The 17,480-nt window shown below is 39.0% G+C and overlaps 1 protein-coding gene across 2 annotated transcripts in view; it reads right to left on the bottom strand.

Moving 5' to 3' along the window:
* The window catches only part of ZFYVE9 (zinc finger FYVE-type containing 9), a 159,583-nt gene that overhangs the window by 79,129 nt on the left and 62,974 nt on the right, over positions 1–17,480 (bottom strand). Inside the window, exons 5-7 of one of the 2 annotated variants that reach the window (XM_066376264.1) lie at positions 9,314–9,413; positions 6,348–6,524; positions 4,320–4,489 (exon numbers count right to left, since the gene is read on the bottom strand). In XM_066376264.1, the coding sequence (XP_066232361.1) occupies positions 4,320–4,489; positions 6,348–6,524; positions 9,314–9,413 (447 nt within the window). The remainder of the gene's footprint in view (positions 1–4,319; positions 4,490–6,347; positions 6,525–9,313; positions 9,414–17,480) is intronic. The other variant, XM_066376265.1, reaches the window with a different exon arrangement.

Here is a 17,480-nt window from a genome sequence, read left to right as displayed (position 1 = left end):
AGGTCACTGACTTGCTCAAGGGGTCACTCACTCTGCTATAGCCCCCCAGTCAAGGCACATATAAGAAAGCAATCGATGAACAACTAAGGAGACTAAGGAACCTCAACAAAGAATGATGCTTCTCATCTCTCTCTCTTCTTATCTGTCTGTCCCTATCGGTCCCTCTCTGTCTCTGTCTCTGTCACAAAATAAAAAAAGAAAGAAAAAAGAATCACTGCATAGAAATCATAGTTATAATCAATTCAGACAAGAACTGTAAAGGACAGTAAAAGCATCTGTAGAAAGACTGCGGGGGGGGGGGGACAGGACACTCACAGTCTCCAGTTATCATCCCTCACTTTATTTATTAATTGCAAAGAGGAATAGCTACTTTTGCAATAGAGAAACATAGGAGACATCAATTTAACCAACTATCAAACTGATACTTCTTGATATATTCCACTAAGAAATGGTCATCATTTCTGTAGTATTATTATTACTGCCAAAAATGTTTTAATCTAAAATTAACCATGAGAAAAAAACAAAATACAAATTAAGGACTTTATGCAAATCATGGCCTAGATATTCCAAAAAGATTAATACAGTTGACACTTAATGCAAAAGTTAGGGTTGTCCACAACCTGTGCAGCCAAATATCAGCATATAATTTAAGTCAGCCCTCCACATACTTGGATTTCAAACTATGGATTAAAAATACACTGCAGCCTTGAACAACACTGGTTTGAAATGCATTGGTCTACTTAAACACAGTAATATGAAAAACAATATATTTTTTTCTTTTTTACAGAGACAGAGAGTGAGTCAGAGAGAGGGATAGACAGGGACAGACAGACAGGAACGGAGAGAGATGAGAAGCATCATCAGTTTTTCGTTGCGAAACCTTAGTTGTTCATTGATTGCTTTCTCATATGTGCCTTGACCGTGGGCCTTCAGCAGACCAAGCAACCCCTTGCTGGAACCAGCGGCCTTGGGTGCAAGCTGGTGGGATTTTGCTCAAACCAGATGAGCCCACGCTCAAGCTGGTGACCTCGGGGTCTTGAACTTGGGTCCTCTGCATCCCAGTCCGACGCTCTATCCACTGTGCCACCTCCTGGTCAGGCGAAAAACAATTTTTAAAAAGTGGTATAACTGCCCTAGAGTAAAGAAGACCAAAGAAACAACAACTAAAAGCAACAGTGATCATTGCTAGAGTTTTAATTTTTTTTCAATTTTATTTAATAAAATAATTTTTTAGGTCCTGGCTGATTGGCTCAGTGGATAGAGCATTGGCCTAGCATGCAGACATTCCAGGTTCTATCCCACGTCAGACACACATGAGAAGCAACCATTTGCTTTTCCTCCCCTTCCTCTCTCCCTTCCCTCTCTTTTCTCCTCTTGCAGCCAGTGACTTGACTGGTTCGAGCGCTAGCCCTGGGTGCTGAGGATAGCTCAGTTAGTATGAGCCTGGGTCAGGTGCTGAGGATAGCGCTGTTGATTTGAGCATCAGCCCCAGACAGGAGTTGCCACGTATCCCAGTAAAATGTGCATGTGGGAGTCTACTCCTCTCCTCTCACTTAAAAAAAAATTTTTATATGTACACATATATATAAATAAAATCTATAAAGAACATTATTGAGACAATTGAGCAAATCTGAATATGGACTATATATTAGATAACAAAATTATATATTAAATTTCTCATGATAATTGTGCTTATGTAAGAAAATAGCTTGTTCTTAGAAGATAAAAACTGAAGTATTAAGCAATGAAGTACAACTAATCCTCAAATTCATAAAAAAAATGTGTGTGTATATGAGTGTGTAGGAGAGAAGTAAATGTGACAAAATGGTAAATATAAGTGAAGAGAGTATATGGGTGCTCACTGTACTATTTTTGCAACTTTTCTGTGAGTGAAATATTTCCAAATAACTGAAGGAAAAAATAAAGAATCTTTTTGACAAAGTCACTAAGCAGATATGAAGAAGAATAAGACACAGTTCCATGTGTTGCCTTCTATAGCCTTAGAAAAATCCAAAAAAAGGGGACAAATATTTCAAGACAAATATGCATGGTTCAATGTTCCTTCACCGAACAGAAAATTTAGCTATAAATCTAATCATTTTTTAAATATTTTATTTATTGATAATGAGAGGGGACGGGAGAAAGAGACAGGAACATCAATCTGTTCCTGTATGTGCCCCAACTGGGGATAGAACTGGCAACTTCTGTGCTTCATGACAATGCTCTAACCAACCAAGCCTTTTGGCCAGGGCTAAATCTAACCTTAATAACATGCAAATTCAGTTACAACAAAATCCACTAATTATGTAAATTTCTGAAAAAAATTACTAAACTTAAATATAAATAAAAACTAATAATTCTATGAAAACTTCAAGAATAAAAACTTCAAATTTTTATCCTCTTGCTTTAAAAAAAAAGATGGAGACATAGGTAGAATTAATGACCTTATTACCGCCTTGACCACCAAGTTCAAGGAGGCAATCAGCAATAGAAAGGTTCCCACTGTGTAAAACAATCCTCTGTGTATACTTTCTCATTTTAGCCTTAGGCGACTGTTTTCTCACTAACGCCAGAAAAAGTAGCTGGTATTTGTCCCCTTCTAAAAATCAGGTACCAAGGAAAGAGTCCAATTAGCCCCAAAATTGTAACTAGTCTATCCTATAGACATGGTGGAGGTGACAACACAGTATAAGCTAGTATCATAAGATAAGTAATGAATCTTCCAAACATTAAGTCAGTGGCTTTCAACTAATTTTAAGCTTTGGAGTCCTTTGTAAACATCCTCCATGGAAACACAAAAAAATGGAGATGCTCGAGTTGAAGAAAAAGCAGAGATTTCTCAGCCACCTGCATATTGCTTGGCTCTCCCTCATCATGGCACTCCCAAGAGGCCACCACAGAACCTGGGGGACATGATTTCAAGACCAGTGTATCAGAAGGCCAGGATTCCTTCTGATAGGGGCACATAAGAGTTAAAAAACTAGCTTTAGCAATAGTAGCTTTTAGTTATAATCAATAGAATTAACAATTAATGCAAGTAAAAATCTTTGTTCCAGGTGCTGGATACATGAATGGGTACAACGTGACTTGATGAGTCTGGAAGTAATCCACCTCTGTGCCCCAGGCCCAAAAGATCCACAACAAAATGGTATCTAAGCGCCAATGCTCCAAGTTGCTGACAAAGACGCAGATAAAAAAGTACTGGTCAGCAGATGAAAAAAACACTCCAGTCTTGGTCAGATGGCTCAATTGGTTAGAATATTGTCCTGAAGCACAGAGGTTGCTGGTTTGGTCCCCAGTCAGGGCACATACAGGAACAGATCTATGTTCCTGTCTCTCTCTCTCTCTTCCTCTCTAAAATCAATCAAAAAAAATATTTAAAAAGAAAAAAATGCTAGAAGAATCCCTGGACTGCAACTTTTATCTAATTAAATCCTTAAATTCTAAACCCCTTACCTATCCCATTCTTCCCCTTATAAAAAATGTTGGCTAGGCCCTGGCCGGTTGACTCAGCGGTAGAGCGTCGGCCTAGCGTGTGGAGGACCCGGGTTCGATTCCCGGCCAGGGCACACAGGAGAAGCGCCCATTTAATTCTCCACCCCTCCGCCGCGCTTTCCTCTCTGTCTCTCTCTTCCCCTCCCGCAGCCAAGGCTCCACTGGAGCAAAGATGGCCCCGGCGCTGGGGATGGCTCTGTGGCCTCTGCCTCAGGCACTAGAGTGGCTCTGGTCACAACATGGCGACGCCCAGGATGGGCAGAGCATCGCCCCCTGGTGGGCAGAGCGTCGCCCCCTGGTGGGCGTGCCGGGTGGATCCCGGTCGGGCGCATGCGGGAGTCTGTCTGACTGTCTCTCCCTGTTTCCAGCTTCAGAAAAAAAAAAAAAATGTTGGCTAAAATGAGGTGTTAAGACTGTTTTGGGGTATAGAACCCATCTTCTCAGATCACTGGCCATCTGAACAAAGCACCCATAAAGATTCAATCCTGTCTTATTTGGCTGCGTGGTAACTGGCAGCACGAATGCAGGTGTTTTTCAGTTTCACCTCTAGTATGACCTCTAGCTATAAAAGGAGACTGAGCTCACCAGAGAACAAATTTAAGAATCTTGCTCCTGAAAAAACTTCCAAATATAGAATAAAAGCAACCGATTTTGCCACATACACTTTACCTCTAGATATACACACACCTACACACATATGCACTAAACTGTATCCAAACCTATGGGTTCCACAGAAAAGTCATTCAACTTAGAAAAAAAGCAAAACAGCAGCACAAGCTGAGTGAAGGAAGTACTCACTTTTAGTTGCCATTTTGCTTTCTTACCTCTGCTGGTAGTGGACTGGTAGTTACTGGCTTGACTGGGTCATGTGATACAGCCAAGGTTCCAGCAGAGGAAGTTCCATTCATTGTTAATTTGGCTGCATCAGCAACTTCTCCATTAGGCAAGATCCCATCAGCAAACCAAACTCGTCTCTGCTCTCTGGGCTGAGCCACTTGAGGAACCACAAAAATAAAACAGGTATCAATGTGATATCAATAGTTTCTAACATCAAAGAAGAGAAGGTCACCACTTCTAAATGTACAAAAAAATAAACACACTATTTAGCATTTATAATTAGAAATATTAGAACTGTAACTGTGTGTAAAAGTGTTTGTAAATTAATAAAATACACATATTTTAAATACACTTTACCTCTATAACTTATATGTAAAGATTGAAAACACTTTGGTTTAAAAATATTAAGAATTCTTAAAGAAACCTATGATTATATCACATTCTCTGTCCCCATCACTAAAAAGGAAAGTAAAGAAGGTATTTTAATTGCCTAGGAAATAAATTAACAGCAGGGAAAATGATCTAGCATTAGATATCCACATCTCCTAAAAGTATGCAGTTTCACAGGAATTAAATATCTGGAAAAGTGCTATGGTGTTTTTAAAGGGCAAAAGATGCCCTGAAGAATGTTGAAGAATTATTAATTAGTAAAGGAAGAGTTGGCATAGACATGTAAGAACTGAGAAGCAAACTGACCAGATCTTTGGGTAAAGTATAACTGAAGAAGAAAAAGACTGATCTGGCAGTGCAAAAGTATTGATATTTTTTAGTAAAAGGACAGGAGAAAGTTGGAAAACTAAATTTGATGAAATCATTTTTTTAAATTCAGTTTTGGAACTCAATTCAAACAATCAAAACAAAGAGAGACTAGGGAAGAACAACCAAAATTAGAAATGAAGTAGAGAGAATAAAGATTTTAAGAAAGAAAATCGAAACTCATAAAAATATAAAGAGTATCACTAAGGGATGATCTGAAGAGAGGGGAAAGTGGGGAAGAATATGAAAATGTCAGTAGAAGTCTTTGATCTTTAAAAGGGGAGGAGGGCTATTTAGCAAAGGGAAGGGAATATTACTAGACTAAAAGACATAAAATTAATGAAAGATTGATTTTAATTATCCAGGGAAACTTCCTGACAAGATCTTTTTTTTTTTTTTTTAAGAGAGGATAGAGACAGAGAGGAAGAGAGAGACAGAGAGAGAGAAGGGGGGAGGAGCTGGAAGCATCAACTCCCGTATGTGCCTTGACCAGGCAAGCCCAGGGTTTCGAACCGGTGACCTCAGCCAGCATTTCCAGGTCGACGCTTTATCCACTGCGCCACCTCCACTGCACCACCACAGGTCAGGCCCTGACAAGATCATTTTTAAGGAACTATATAATTGTTATTTTTACTACTGATAATCCCCTGAATTTACAAAGTGCCTTTCATCTGACAATATCATAATCATAAAGATATAATTAAAATAAGTTAAACCTATTATTTTCTACCTATCATATGATATAATCAGAATTAAAGTGCTGGATTTTAAAAAGACCTATGTACTTAAAATAGTATTTCCATATTTTTATATGGATAGATTAAAAATGAAGAGAAAATGGCTATAAACACCAAAAAGCAGTGGGCTGGTCAGAAAGAAGAACTCCTTTTCATCACTTACTGAACTTCCATAAAGAACATAAAAGTAGGCATGAGGATAGGATTTTACAGGAGGACTTCAAAATCTGCATCTCTTCTCAAATATAAAGCAGTGTAATTACTCCATTCTTAAGTTGGAGAGAAAACTGGCATATTTTTAGAGGTGCCTCCAAAATATCAGGCAACACAAAATTATTCTTTACTTGTGCAGAAATAGTCTCAACACATTTCTTCTCACCTTGTTCTCCACTTTAACAACTATCCAAAGGGACCTTATCTTAGTGCTTTAAAGATTTGTGCTGTAAAATCACATCAGCACCTTTTCCGAGGAACTTGGTGAGGAAAAAAAAAAAGAGAGATAAACAGCATGTGATCCCCTACCTTCTGCTCCAGGGTGCTTTAAAACTCCCACAGGTACCATCACAGTGGGAGGTGGAGAGCTCAGGGCTCCTGAGGCCTGAGCTTGCTGCAAGGGAGGGATAGTAGAACAGTATTCAGCAGGATTGTTAGGGTTAGGGCTCTGGCTTGAGGCACTCATCATGTTCTCCCAGGCTTGAGCTAAAGCAAATACAGACACAATCAATGTGAATGGATTGCAATATATGGACATCAAGATCTCCACAATACTGGATAAATAATGTAGCTCCTCTTCACTAACACTCACAGTATGTCTCTCTTCTAGCTAGTGAAAATATTAAGGAGATAAGTGATTTTATTCAAAAATGGAGACCATTTAGTTAAGTAAACTATTTGGAAGCAACAAATAAGAATTACATGAGCCCTGGCCAGTTGGCTCAGCGGTAGAGCATTGGCCTGGCGTGCGGGGGACCCGGGTTCGATTCCTGGCCAGGGCACATAGGAGAAGCGCCCATTTGCTTCTCCACCCCCCCCCCTCCTTCCTCTCTGTCTCTCTCTTCCCCTCCTGCAGCCAAGGCTCCATTGGAGCAAAGATGGCCCGGGCGCTGGGGATGGCTCCTTGGCCTCTGCCCCAGGCGCTAGAGTGGCTCTGGTCGCGGCAGAGCAATGCCCCGGAGGGGCAGAGCATCGCCCCCTGGTGGGCAGAGCGTGGCCCCTGGTGGGCGTGCCGGGTGGATCCCGGTCGGGCGCATGCGGGAGTCTGTCTGACTGTCTCTCCCCATTTCCAGCTTCAGAAAAATACAAAAAAAAAAAAAAAAGAATTACATGATACTTCTGATACAGACTGACAGGTCAGTCTGAGGTTAATGACTAGGCCCCTAGCTTCTTTAAAGGAGACCATACCTTAAGAGGGAATGAAACATCAAACTTAATAAAGATTTGCTACTAGGATAGCATTTAGACATTTGGGGGTGGGGTGGGGAGGTTTAATATTCAATACATTTTATAAAGTTCTATCAAAAATCAAAATCAGGAGCTAAAATAGCATGACTCCATTGTATAATACTTTCTTTATTATCATTTAGAACTTTTAGGTTTTTCTCTTAGTTGAAATGAAATCTTATTTGAAAAAATTCTGAAGCCTAAAGCTCAGGAGAACGCATCTCAACATTTTTGTGAATTCTGCTTTTGTGCAGTCATCACCCTGTGTAAATGTATCCAGCATAAACAACCATTTCACATCTTTGGTGTGTCTCAAAAGCACAGGACCCATTTGAACATGAAATATAATTTAAGTGCCATCAACCAATATAAATGCTCACAAGTGTGTTAAGATACTGTATTCTCTATAATTTAACTAAATACTGACATTATCAACAACTGTCTTTAAAGTAAATATGATGAAAGATGCTACAGAAATGAAAGATATTAAATTTTATATTCCAGGTTCAGGTAATATCACATGCCCAGGAATAGAAATCACCCAATTTTTTGAAATTGGCTGATCTTTTTAAATATCTCCTTCAACTTCAAAGAATGACCCATAAGATTTTGAATATTTATTGCCTCCAAACTGCAGGACAAGGCTAGAAACATTAGCTATGTTCCTTTGAAAGCATGGGCAGAAAAAGGGGAAGAGAAAAGGAAAAAGGGATAGGGAACACTGAAAAGCATCAAATCAAATATTCTGTAAAAGACCAGGCTAAGCCATGCGAGAGGAAAGACTGGAAAAACCAGGAAAAGTAGATTATTTTAGGATCCCATTAAGGGATCTTGCTTAATAAAAAGTAAGTAGTCCATATGACTCCTCTGCCATTTCCTTTATCTTTAGCTTTGCCAAGTTAAAAAAAGTTATCAAGTTGAAAGACTTCATCAAATAAAAGAGGTATTATGGGTACTGTAATTAAGCAGCATGCTCTTATCTGTGAATATATCTCTGAAAAAGAAAGCAGGAATAAAAATCACCAATTGAGCAGCAGCGTGAAATAACCACCATTTAAAAAATGACCTTTAAGAGTAAAGAGAATGAATTCATATTTGATCAAAATTTTAAGAATTCAGAAATGGGAGGAAATTGGGTGGCTCATAGGAGATTAGAACAGATGAGATTAACTGACATGCAATAGTTAATAAGCCAGCAACAGGAAAACATCACTATGAGCAATGCATACAGAGCAGGAGGGGCCTCGAGCAGATAAGTCTCAGCTTCCAGGAGGCACACTGCCCTGGCACAAGCAGCAGTGGTATTCAAGTTCAACATTTTATGTCTATTAGTATGTTCTGACAACTGTACAGAGATGCACTCAAAGAGGAAAATACTACAGCCTGATCAATTATCTCTTTACAAGAATATCCTGGTGGTTTCTGTTTAACTAAAATGCCCTTGGATTCATTTCCAATCCTGCAAAAGGGGGAACACTGGATAAGCTATATTTACCTTCTCTTGGCTATATTTTTACCATATAAATTCAAAACCATTATCCTTATACCAAATCTAAGTAGTACTAAGGAACTGATTGAGATATACAATTTTCTATTTGATCCTAGATAATAAAGTATTTTTTAACAAGGTGAATGAAACAAGATGTTAATAAGAATACATTCTAAATTATTAAGGTATTTCCTAGAAAGAGATAGCTTCCCTTGAAAGGAAAACCTTGGTTCAATTTTAATATTTCATCATTTAAGTGGTCAATAGCCCCTTATACCCCCGTTCCCACTCCAATCATTTCACGGGAACATTAACAGCCACGCAGTACCAGATTTCCACAAGAACTTCCCATTCTTCCTGCAAAACTTACCTGATGTTAGCATTCATTCATTACATTAGGCAGAGGAATTCTGAAATGCTAAAATATTTTCAAAACATGGAAATTTAGCTCTATTTTCAGTTAAAGTTACAACATTTCAGGAACTAAACAACTTGTATAGAAAGGCAGGAAATTCTCTTGTTCTCAACAACTGTGAATTCAACCTGTTTTAATACTTACCATTCATTAGCACTGAGTGGCAGATTACACACACTCTAGCTTCCTTTCTATCCATATATAACAGTTTACATTTCAGGCTACAGCAAGAAGCACAGAAAACCTGAAGGAAAAAAGAATATTTTAAATTTACTCAGGATCACAGTATAAAAGGAGTAAACCAGTATTGACCAACACTGACTGGTAGGAAACCTTATTATTACAACACTAAAAACTTCAAAGGAAAATGCAGTTGAGAAAGCTGGGCACATGACCCAATTCAACAGCAAGAGTGTGAGATTATATGTCTGCCAGGAATAAGGGAAGTGCAAGTCTTGGCTGAAAATAAAAATCTTAGCCAAGATAAGCAAATACACAGCAGGGGGGAAAGCTGAGCTGCCCTTAGGCAAAATTCCTATACACAATATCAAATAACATAGCCATTTATAGGTATAGATACTTAAATCTGCCATTTCTGTTTGGAAAGGTAATATAGCAGGGTGAAATAAAGATTGGGAATTCTGGGATTTACTACCCTTTATGTATGGAATAATAATCATACCAGCTGTTTTCAGTTTCACATTATTTCCACCTTCCAGGGTTGGCTCTTGACAATCTTACTTCTTTCTCCCTTCCACACCAGGCAACAAGAATCTCTTTAGCTCCCTGTTAAGATTTATGTTCTTGAGAACTCATTAGTCACTTATCACAGAGAGCTTCATATATGCAGAAGGCTGTTCTCAGTGAGGTAAATTCTACTAATCCAGTTTTTATGGCCAAAGTGTAGCCTATATCTTACAAAGATGAACCAAGAAATGAAGTCATATTAAAGACAATGTGAGGCCCTGGCCGGTTGGCTCAGCGGTAGAGCGTCGGCCTGGCGTGCGGGGGACCCGGGTTCGATTCCCCGGCCAGGGCACACAAGGAGAAGCGCCCATTTGCTTCTCCACCCCCGCCCCCTCCTTCCTCTCTGTCTCTCTCTTCCCCTCCCACAGCCAAGACTCCATTGGAGCAAAGATGGCCCGGGCGCTGGGGATGGCTCCTCGGCCTCTGCCCCAGGCGCTAGAGTGGCTCTGGTCACAGCAGAGCAACGCCCTGGAGGGGCAGAGCATCGCCCCTGGTGGGCGTGCCGGGTGGATCCCGGTCGGGCGCGTGCGGGAGTCTGTCTGACTGTCTCTCCCCATTTCCAGCTTCAGAAAAATACAAAAAATAAAAAATAAATAAAAAAAATAAATAAAGACAATGTGAAAGAGAACATCTCCTCTCTTACTAGGTATTATTAATATAGCCAGCTACTGTGATTACCAATTTACAACTTCCAGAGGCTTTACATTTTCAAAGTAATCCTGTGATGTAGGAAGAAGAAGGGATATATTATTTTCTCTAAGAAGAAACTGAGTTTGGGTGGTTAAATGACTTGCTCAAGTCTATAGCAAAGTGCATAAATACTAGGCACTTTGCATCTATTATCTCATTTAACCTTGAAAATTCTATGAAAACACTTGTTTATAATTAACAGAGTTAAATAAACAATTGTTAAGTAAAAATGCTCAGTAAGTTACATAAGTTTCCACTGGCTCTGTACTTACACACTATGTAATACTGCCTCATACTAATTCACACATTTCAATTTAAGACTTGACTTTTCCTTCTCCCTCATCATGACCACATCCAGTCAGTCACTAGGTCCTGTTGGTTTTCCCTCTTAAATATTTAGTTCTGCCAAAATCCCATCTCTTCCTCTCCATCACTGCTGTCTTTTTTCAGGCCTTTATTATCTGAAGCAGGGGTTGGGAACCTATGGTTCACGAGCCAGGTGTGGCTCTTTTGATGGCTTCACCTGGCTCGCAGACAAATCTTTAATAAAAAAAAAAAAAAACATTAAAAATATAAAACATTCTCATGTATTACAATCCATTCATTTCCTACTGCTCATGTTCATGGTCGCGGGTGGCTGGAGCCAATCACAGCTGTCCTCCTGGACAACACCAAATTTTTATTGGATAATGCATAACGTACATGGGTCGTAGTATGGCTCTCACGGAATTACATCTTAAAATATGTGACGTTCATGGCTCTCTCAGCCAAAAAGGTTCCCAACCCCTGATCTGAAGTCTAGAAGATCATCATAATCATGTCCTTCTAATCTTTAGTTGTGTCTTTCCAATTCATCTTTCACACAAATATGAAATGACAGAACTTTCTAAAAAGTAAATTCAATTATGCTAATCCTCCTGAAATCTTTTCATAGCCTTCTTAATAAAGAGGTATAACTAAAAAGCCATAATTTACTCACTTATTCCACAAATATTTGAGCCCTGGCTATGTGCTGGGCACCATGCTACCCTACTGGGTATGATAGCAAACAAACATACATGGTTCTTGCCTTTATAGAATTAATAGTCTATGGAGGATATAATCCAAACTCAAGCAATCACACAAGTGAATGTAAAATTACATACTTCAAAAAAGTACCGGTACATGGTAAAAAAAAAAAAAATCATGTAATATACACAGGCTTTAACTAGACTGGCAGGGTAAAGGAAGCTTTTACTTAGGAAAAGACAGAGAAGACAGAGATAAAATCTAAAGTACAGGTAAAAATTTTTATGTATAAAATGGTACTAAGAAGTGAAACAGGCCCTGGCTGGTTAGCTCAGTCAGTTAAGAGTCGTCCCTAAACACCAAGGTTGTGGGTTCAATCCTGGTCACAGCACATATGGGAAGCAACAAATGAATGCACAACTAAGTGGAACAATAAATGAATGCTTTTCTGTGTCACTCTCTCTTCTTCTTTCTCTCCCCCTTCCTCTGTTTTTCTAAAAGCAATCAATTAAAAAAAATTTTTAAGTGAAACAATAATAAGCAGAGGAAATGGCATGTACATGGGTCCCATTAAGAAGAAGTATGGCTCCACCAAGGAAGTATCATAAAAGGAAAAGTTAATGTGGCTAGAGGCCTGAGATTTAAGGGCTAACAAAGGGTCTTTAATTTAACCTTTGAACTTTATTTCCAAGTGAAGCTATACAAACAGAAAGATACAATACCAGAATTATATGACAACAATATTCAACACAAAACCTTAACCTGGAAGCCCTGGCCAGGCAATTGGTCAACCCAACATGGTGAAGTTGCAAGTTTGATCTCCAGTCAGGGAACATACAAAAATCAACCAATGACAGCATGAAAAAGTGGGAGAACAAATTGATGTCTCTCTCACTCTCTCTCTCCCTTCCCCCTAAAAATCAATTAAAAAAAGACACACCCTTAACCTTGTTTGAACTTATTAGGCTCATTCCTTTAATATAGTATGAATTAACTTTAACATATCCTGTTATTACCTTATAGATGACACACAACGTTGTAAATTTTATGTGCTCAAAAGTGCTAATTTGTAAAAGGCAAGCAATTATAAAACACATCCCTATTTTAATCATATTCTAGCCATTCATTTTTAACTTTTTATTAGAGAAATTCTCAATTATATAAAAGTAGACATAACAGCATAACAAATCTCCAAGTGCCCATCACCCAGGTGAAATAATTATCAAAGCCAATCTTCATCTACTTTTCCACCATTTAATCATTTAGAAATAAATCTCTTGTATCATTTCATCTTTAAATATTTCAGTATATACCTGAAACATAGGGGCTACTTTAATGTAACAATATCATTATCACACCTTAAAAAATAAACAATTTCTTAATATTAAATATCTAAGCAGATGTACACTGGTTGACAAAAGTAGGTTTACAGTTGTATGTGAAACACTTTGTATTGTTAATTTTTGTATTATTTTCCATATGAACTATAAACCTACTTTTGCCCACCCCTGTGTATTTTAAGACTTTATTTTTTAGAGCAGTTTTGGGTTCACAGCAAAATTAAACAGAAGGTATAGAGAGTTATCCATACACACCTGCCCCACTTATGCCTAGTTTCTGCCATTATCAACAACGTCACCAGAGTAGTACATTTGTTACAAGCAATGAACCTACTTTGATACATCATTATCACTCAAAAGTCCATAGTTTACATTAGGACTCACTTTTGGGGTTGTAATTTCATGGTTTGAACAAATGTATAATAATATGTATGTACCATTATAGTACTATGCTGAGTATTTTTTGAAAATTTTCTTTAGAAAATTAAATTTAACGGTGACACAGAATAAGAGTACATAGGTTTCAGGTAAACATTTCTATAGTGATTGAACTGTTGATTATGTTGTATACCCATCACCCAAAGTCAAATCATTTTCTGTCACCTTATATTTGTCCCTCTTTACTCCCCCCAACACCTCTTTCATATTCCCCTCCCCCTGATAATCACTTCACTTATATCTATGTCCATGAGTCTCAGTTTTATATTCTACCTATGAGTGAAATCATATAGTTCTTAGCTTTTTCTGATTTACTTATTCCACTCAGTATAATGCTCTCAAGGTCCATCCATGTTGTCATAAATGGCAATATGTCGTCATTTCTCATGGCTGAGTAGTATTCCATAGTATATAGGTACCACACCTTTTTTATCCAATCTTCTATCAAAGGACACTTGGGTTGTTTCCATGTCTTGGCCACTGTGAATAATACTGCAATGAACATGGGGAAGGGGTGTCTTTATGTACAGTGTTTTTGAGTTTTGGGGGTAGATACCCAGTAGAGGGATTGCTGGGTCATATGGTAGTTCTATTCTTAATTTTTTGAGGAACTACCATATTTTCTTCCTAATGGTTGTACTACTTTACATTCCCAACAGCAGTGAATGAGGGTTCCTTTCTCTCTGCAACCTCTCCAACACTTGTTATTACCTGTCTTGTTGATAACAGCCAATCTAACAAGTGTGAGGTGGTATCTCATTGTAGTTTTGATTTGCATTTCTCAAATAGAGAAGATGAGCATCTTTTCATATATTCTGTTGGCCATTTGTATGTCCTTTTGCAAGAAGTGTCTATTCAGATCCTCTCCCCATTTTTAATTGGATTGATTTTTTTGTTGCTGAGCTTTGTGAGTTCTTTATATATTTTGGATATTAACCCCTTATCAGAGCTGTTGTTTGCAAGTATCATCTCCCATTTGGTTGGCTGCCTATTTGTTCTGTTGTCAGTTTCTTTCACTGTGCAGAAGATTTTTAGTTTGATATAGTCCCATTCATTTATTTTTGCCTTTACTTCCCTTGCCTTTGCGGTCAAATTCCTAAATTGTTCTCTATGGCTATTTGGTCTAGTGTGTCATTTAAAGCTGATATTTCTTTATTGATTTTCTGTTTGGATGATCTACCTAAAGCCATCAATGGTGTGTTGAGTACTCCAAGTATGATTGTCTTTTTGTCTGTTTTTATTTTTAGATCAGTTAGTAGGTATCTTATATATTTTGGAGCTCCCTGGTTCAATGCATATATATTAAGAGGTGTTATGTCTTCTTGATACAATGTCTCCTTTATCATTACGAAATGCCCATCTTTGTCTCTGGTTACCTTTGTTGTCTTGAAGTCAGGACTGTCAGATATAAGTATAGCTACACCTACTTTTCTTTGGATATTATTGCTTGGAGAATCATTTTCCAACCTTTCACTTTGAGTCTGCTTTTGTCCTTGTAGCTTAGATGTATCTTTTTCTTTTTTCCTCTTTCTTTTTTTTTTAGTGAGAGAAAAAGAGTAGGACAGACAGGGACAGACAGACAGGAAGGGAGAGAGATGAGAAGCATGAACCCATAGTTGTAGCACTTTAGTTGTTCATTGATGCTTTCTGACATGTGCCTTGATTAGGGGGCTCCAGTTGAGCCAGTGACCCCTTGCTCAAGCCAGTGACCTTGGGCTTCAAGCTAGCAATCTTTGGGCTCAGAGACCATGCAGTCATATCTATGATGCCATGCTCAAACCAGTGACCCCATGCTCAAACTGGTAAGTCTGCACTCAAGCCAGATGAGCCCACACTCAAGCCAGTGACTTTGGGATTTCAAACCTGGGTCCTCAGCATCCCAGGTCAATGCTCTATCCACTGCGCCACCATCTGGTTAGGTGTTAGATGTGTCTCTTGAAGGCAGCCTACACTTGAGTTTTGCTTTTTGATCCAATCTGCTACACTGTGCCTCTTTATTGGTGAGTTCAATCCATTTACATTTAGGGTACTTATTGACACCTGAGGATTTCCTATAGCCATTTTGTTTTGTTTTCTGGTTGCTCTGTGTCTTATTTGATTCCTCTTTTGTGTTTCTGTCAGTTGTTTTTGTATGGTGGTATTCCATACTTTCCCGTTTCTTTTTTTTTTTTTTTAAGCTATGTGTTCAGTAGTGGCTTTTTTGTGGGTGGTTACCATTAGGTTAAGAGAAAGATTGTCATATGTACAAAGTCCTTTGTCTTATAAATGCTTTTGAATTCCATCCTCCTTTGCTACTACAGATCTTTATCCTCTCTCCTTTTATTTTTTTGTTGTCACAGATTATCCTTGTTTTTGTTGTGACCTTGTTGGAGCTTTTACTTGTAGTTTTGATTTGTTTTGTTCTTTGTATCTGGTCTACTAACCCCTGTATTTCCTACAGTGGGAGTTTTCTGGTGAAAAATTCCCTCAGCTTCTGTATGTCTGTAAAAGTTTTCATTTCCCCTTCATATCTAAAGGATAACTTTGATGGATACATAGTAGAATCCTTGACCGATAATTCCTTTCTTTCATACTTTGAATGTTTGTGTCCATTGTCTTCTGGCTTGTAGAGTTTCTGCTGAGAAGTCTGATGATAACCTAATGGGCTTTCATGTATAAATTATGTTCTTCTTTTCCCTAGCTGCCTTGAAGATTCTTTCTTTGTCATTGATTTTTGTCAGTTTTATTACACTGAGCCTTGGAGTAGATCTGATTGGGTTGCAGTAACTTCACATTCTGTTTGTATCATCGATTCGAGACTCTAACTCTTTCCATAGGCTTGAGAAATTCTGATTCATTATGAATAGGTTCTCTATTCCCTTCTTCCTCTCTTCTTCTTCTGATATACCCATTATTCTTATATTGCTCTTTCCGATGGAGTCGGCAATTTTTGTAGAGCTTTCTCATTTTTTTTTAAATTCGTGAGTCTCTCTTCTCTCTGTAGCATTTCTAGTTGCCTGTGTTTGATGTCACTGATTCTTTCCTCTGTCTGGCTTGTTCTATTAGCTAAACTTGCTACCACAATTTTTAATTCATGTATTGAATTCTTTATCTCTGTTTTTAAAGTTTCAATCTCAACTCTGGCTGGTTGGCTCAGCCATAGTGCTGGCCTGGTGCCTAGAAGTCTCAGATTTGATTCCCAGTGAGGGTACACAGGTGAAGCAACCATATACTTCTCCACCCTCCCTCCCCCTTTTCTCACTCTCTCTCCTCCCCTCCCACAGCTATGGCTCAAATGGTTCCAGCAAGTTGGCTCTAGGCACTGAGGATGGCTCTATGGCCTCACCTCCGTCACTAAAATAACTCGGTTGCTGAGCAACGGAGCAGCAACCCAAGATGGGTAATCATTGGCCCCAGATGGAGCTTGCTGGGTAAATCCCGATCAGGGCGCATGCCGGAGCTTGTCTCTCTACCTCCCACCTCTCACTTAATAAAAAATAATAAAGTAGGCCCTGGCCGGTTGGCTCAGCGGTAGAGCATTGGCCTGGCGTGCGGGGGACCGGGGTTCGATTCCTGGCCAGGGCACATAGGAGAAGCGCCCATTTGCTTCTCCACCCCCCCCTTCCTCTCTGTCTCTCTCTTCCCCTCCCGCAGCCGAGGCTCCATTGGAGCAAAGATGGCCCGGGTGCTGGGGATGGCTCCTTGGCCTCTACCCCAGGCGCTAGAGTGGCTATGGTCGCGGCAGAGTGACCCCCCCCTGGAGGGGCAGAGCATCGCCCCCTGGTGGGCAGAGCGTGGCCCCTGGTGGGCGTGCCGGGTGGATCCCGGTCGGGCGCATGCGGGAGTCTGTCTGACTGTCTCTCCCCGTTTCCAGCTTCAGAAAAATACAAAAAAATAAATAATAATAATAAAGTAAAAAAAAAAAGAAAGGGAAGTTTTAATCTCCCTAGTGAAGTATTGGTTTTGTTTTCTGAGCTCATTATATTGCCCATGGTGTTTTCTCGCATCTCATTGAGTATTTTCAGAACTTCAATTTTGAATCCTCTATCATTTAACTCCAAGGTTTCCATGTAATTAAGATTATTTTTCTAGAGCTTTCTTATTTTCTT

The sequence above is a fragment of the Saccopteryx leptura genome, chromosome 3 (assembly GCF_036850995.1).
Source record: "Saccopteryx leptura isolate mSacLep1 chromosome 3, mSacLep1_pri_phased_curated, whole genome shotgun sequence".
In the NCBI taxonomy this organism is placed as follows: domain Eukaryota; kingdom Metazoa; phylum Chordata; class Mammalia; order Chiroptera; family Emballonuridae; genus Saccopteryx; species Saccopteryx leptura.
Note: the sequence above shows the minus strand (reverse complement) of the source record. Positions and strands in the feature narration are given on the sequence as shown.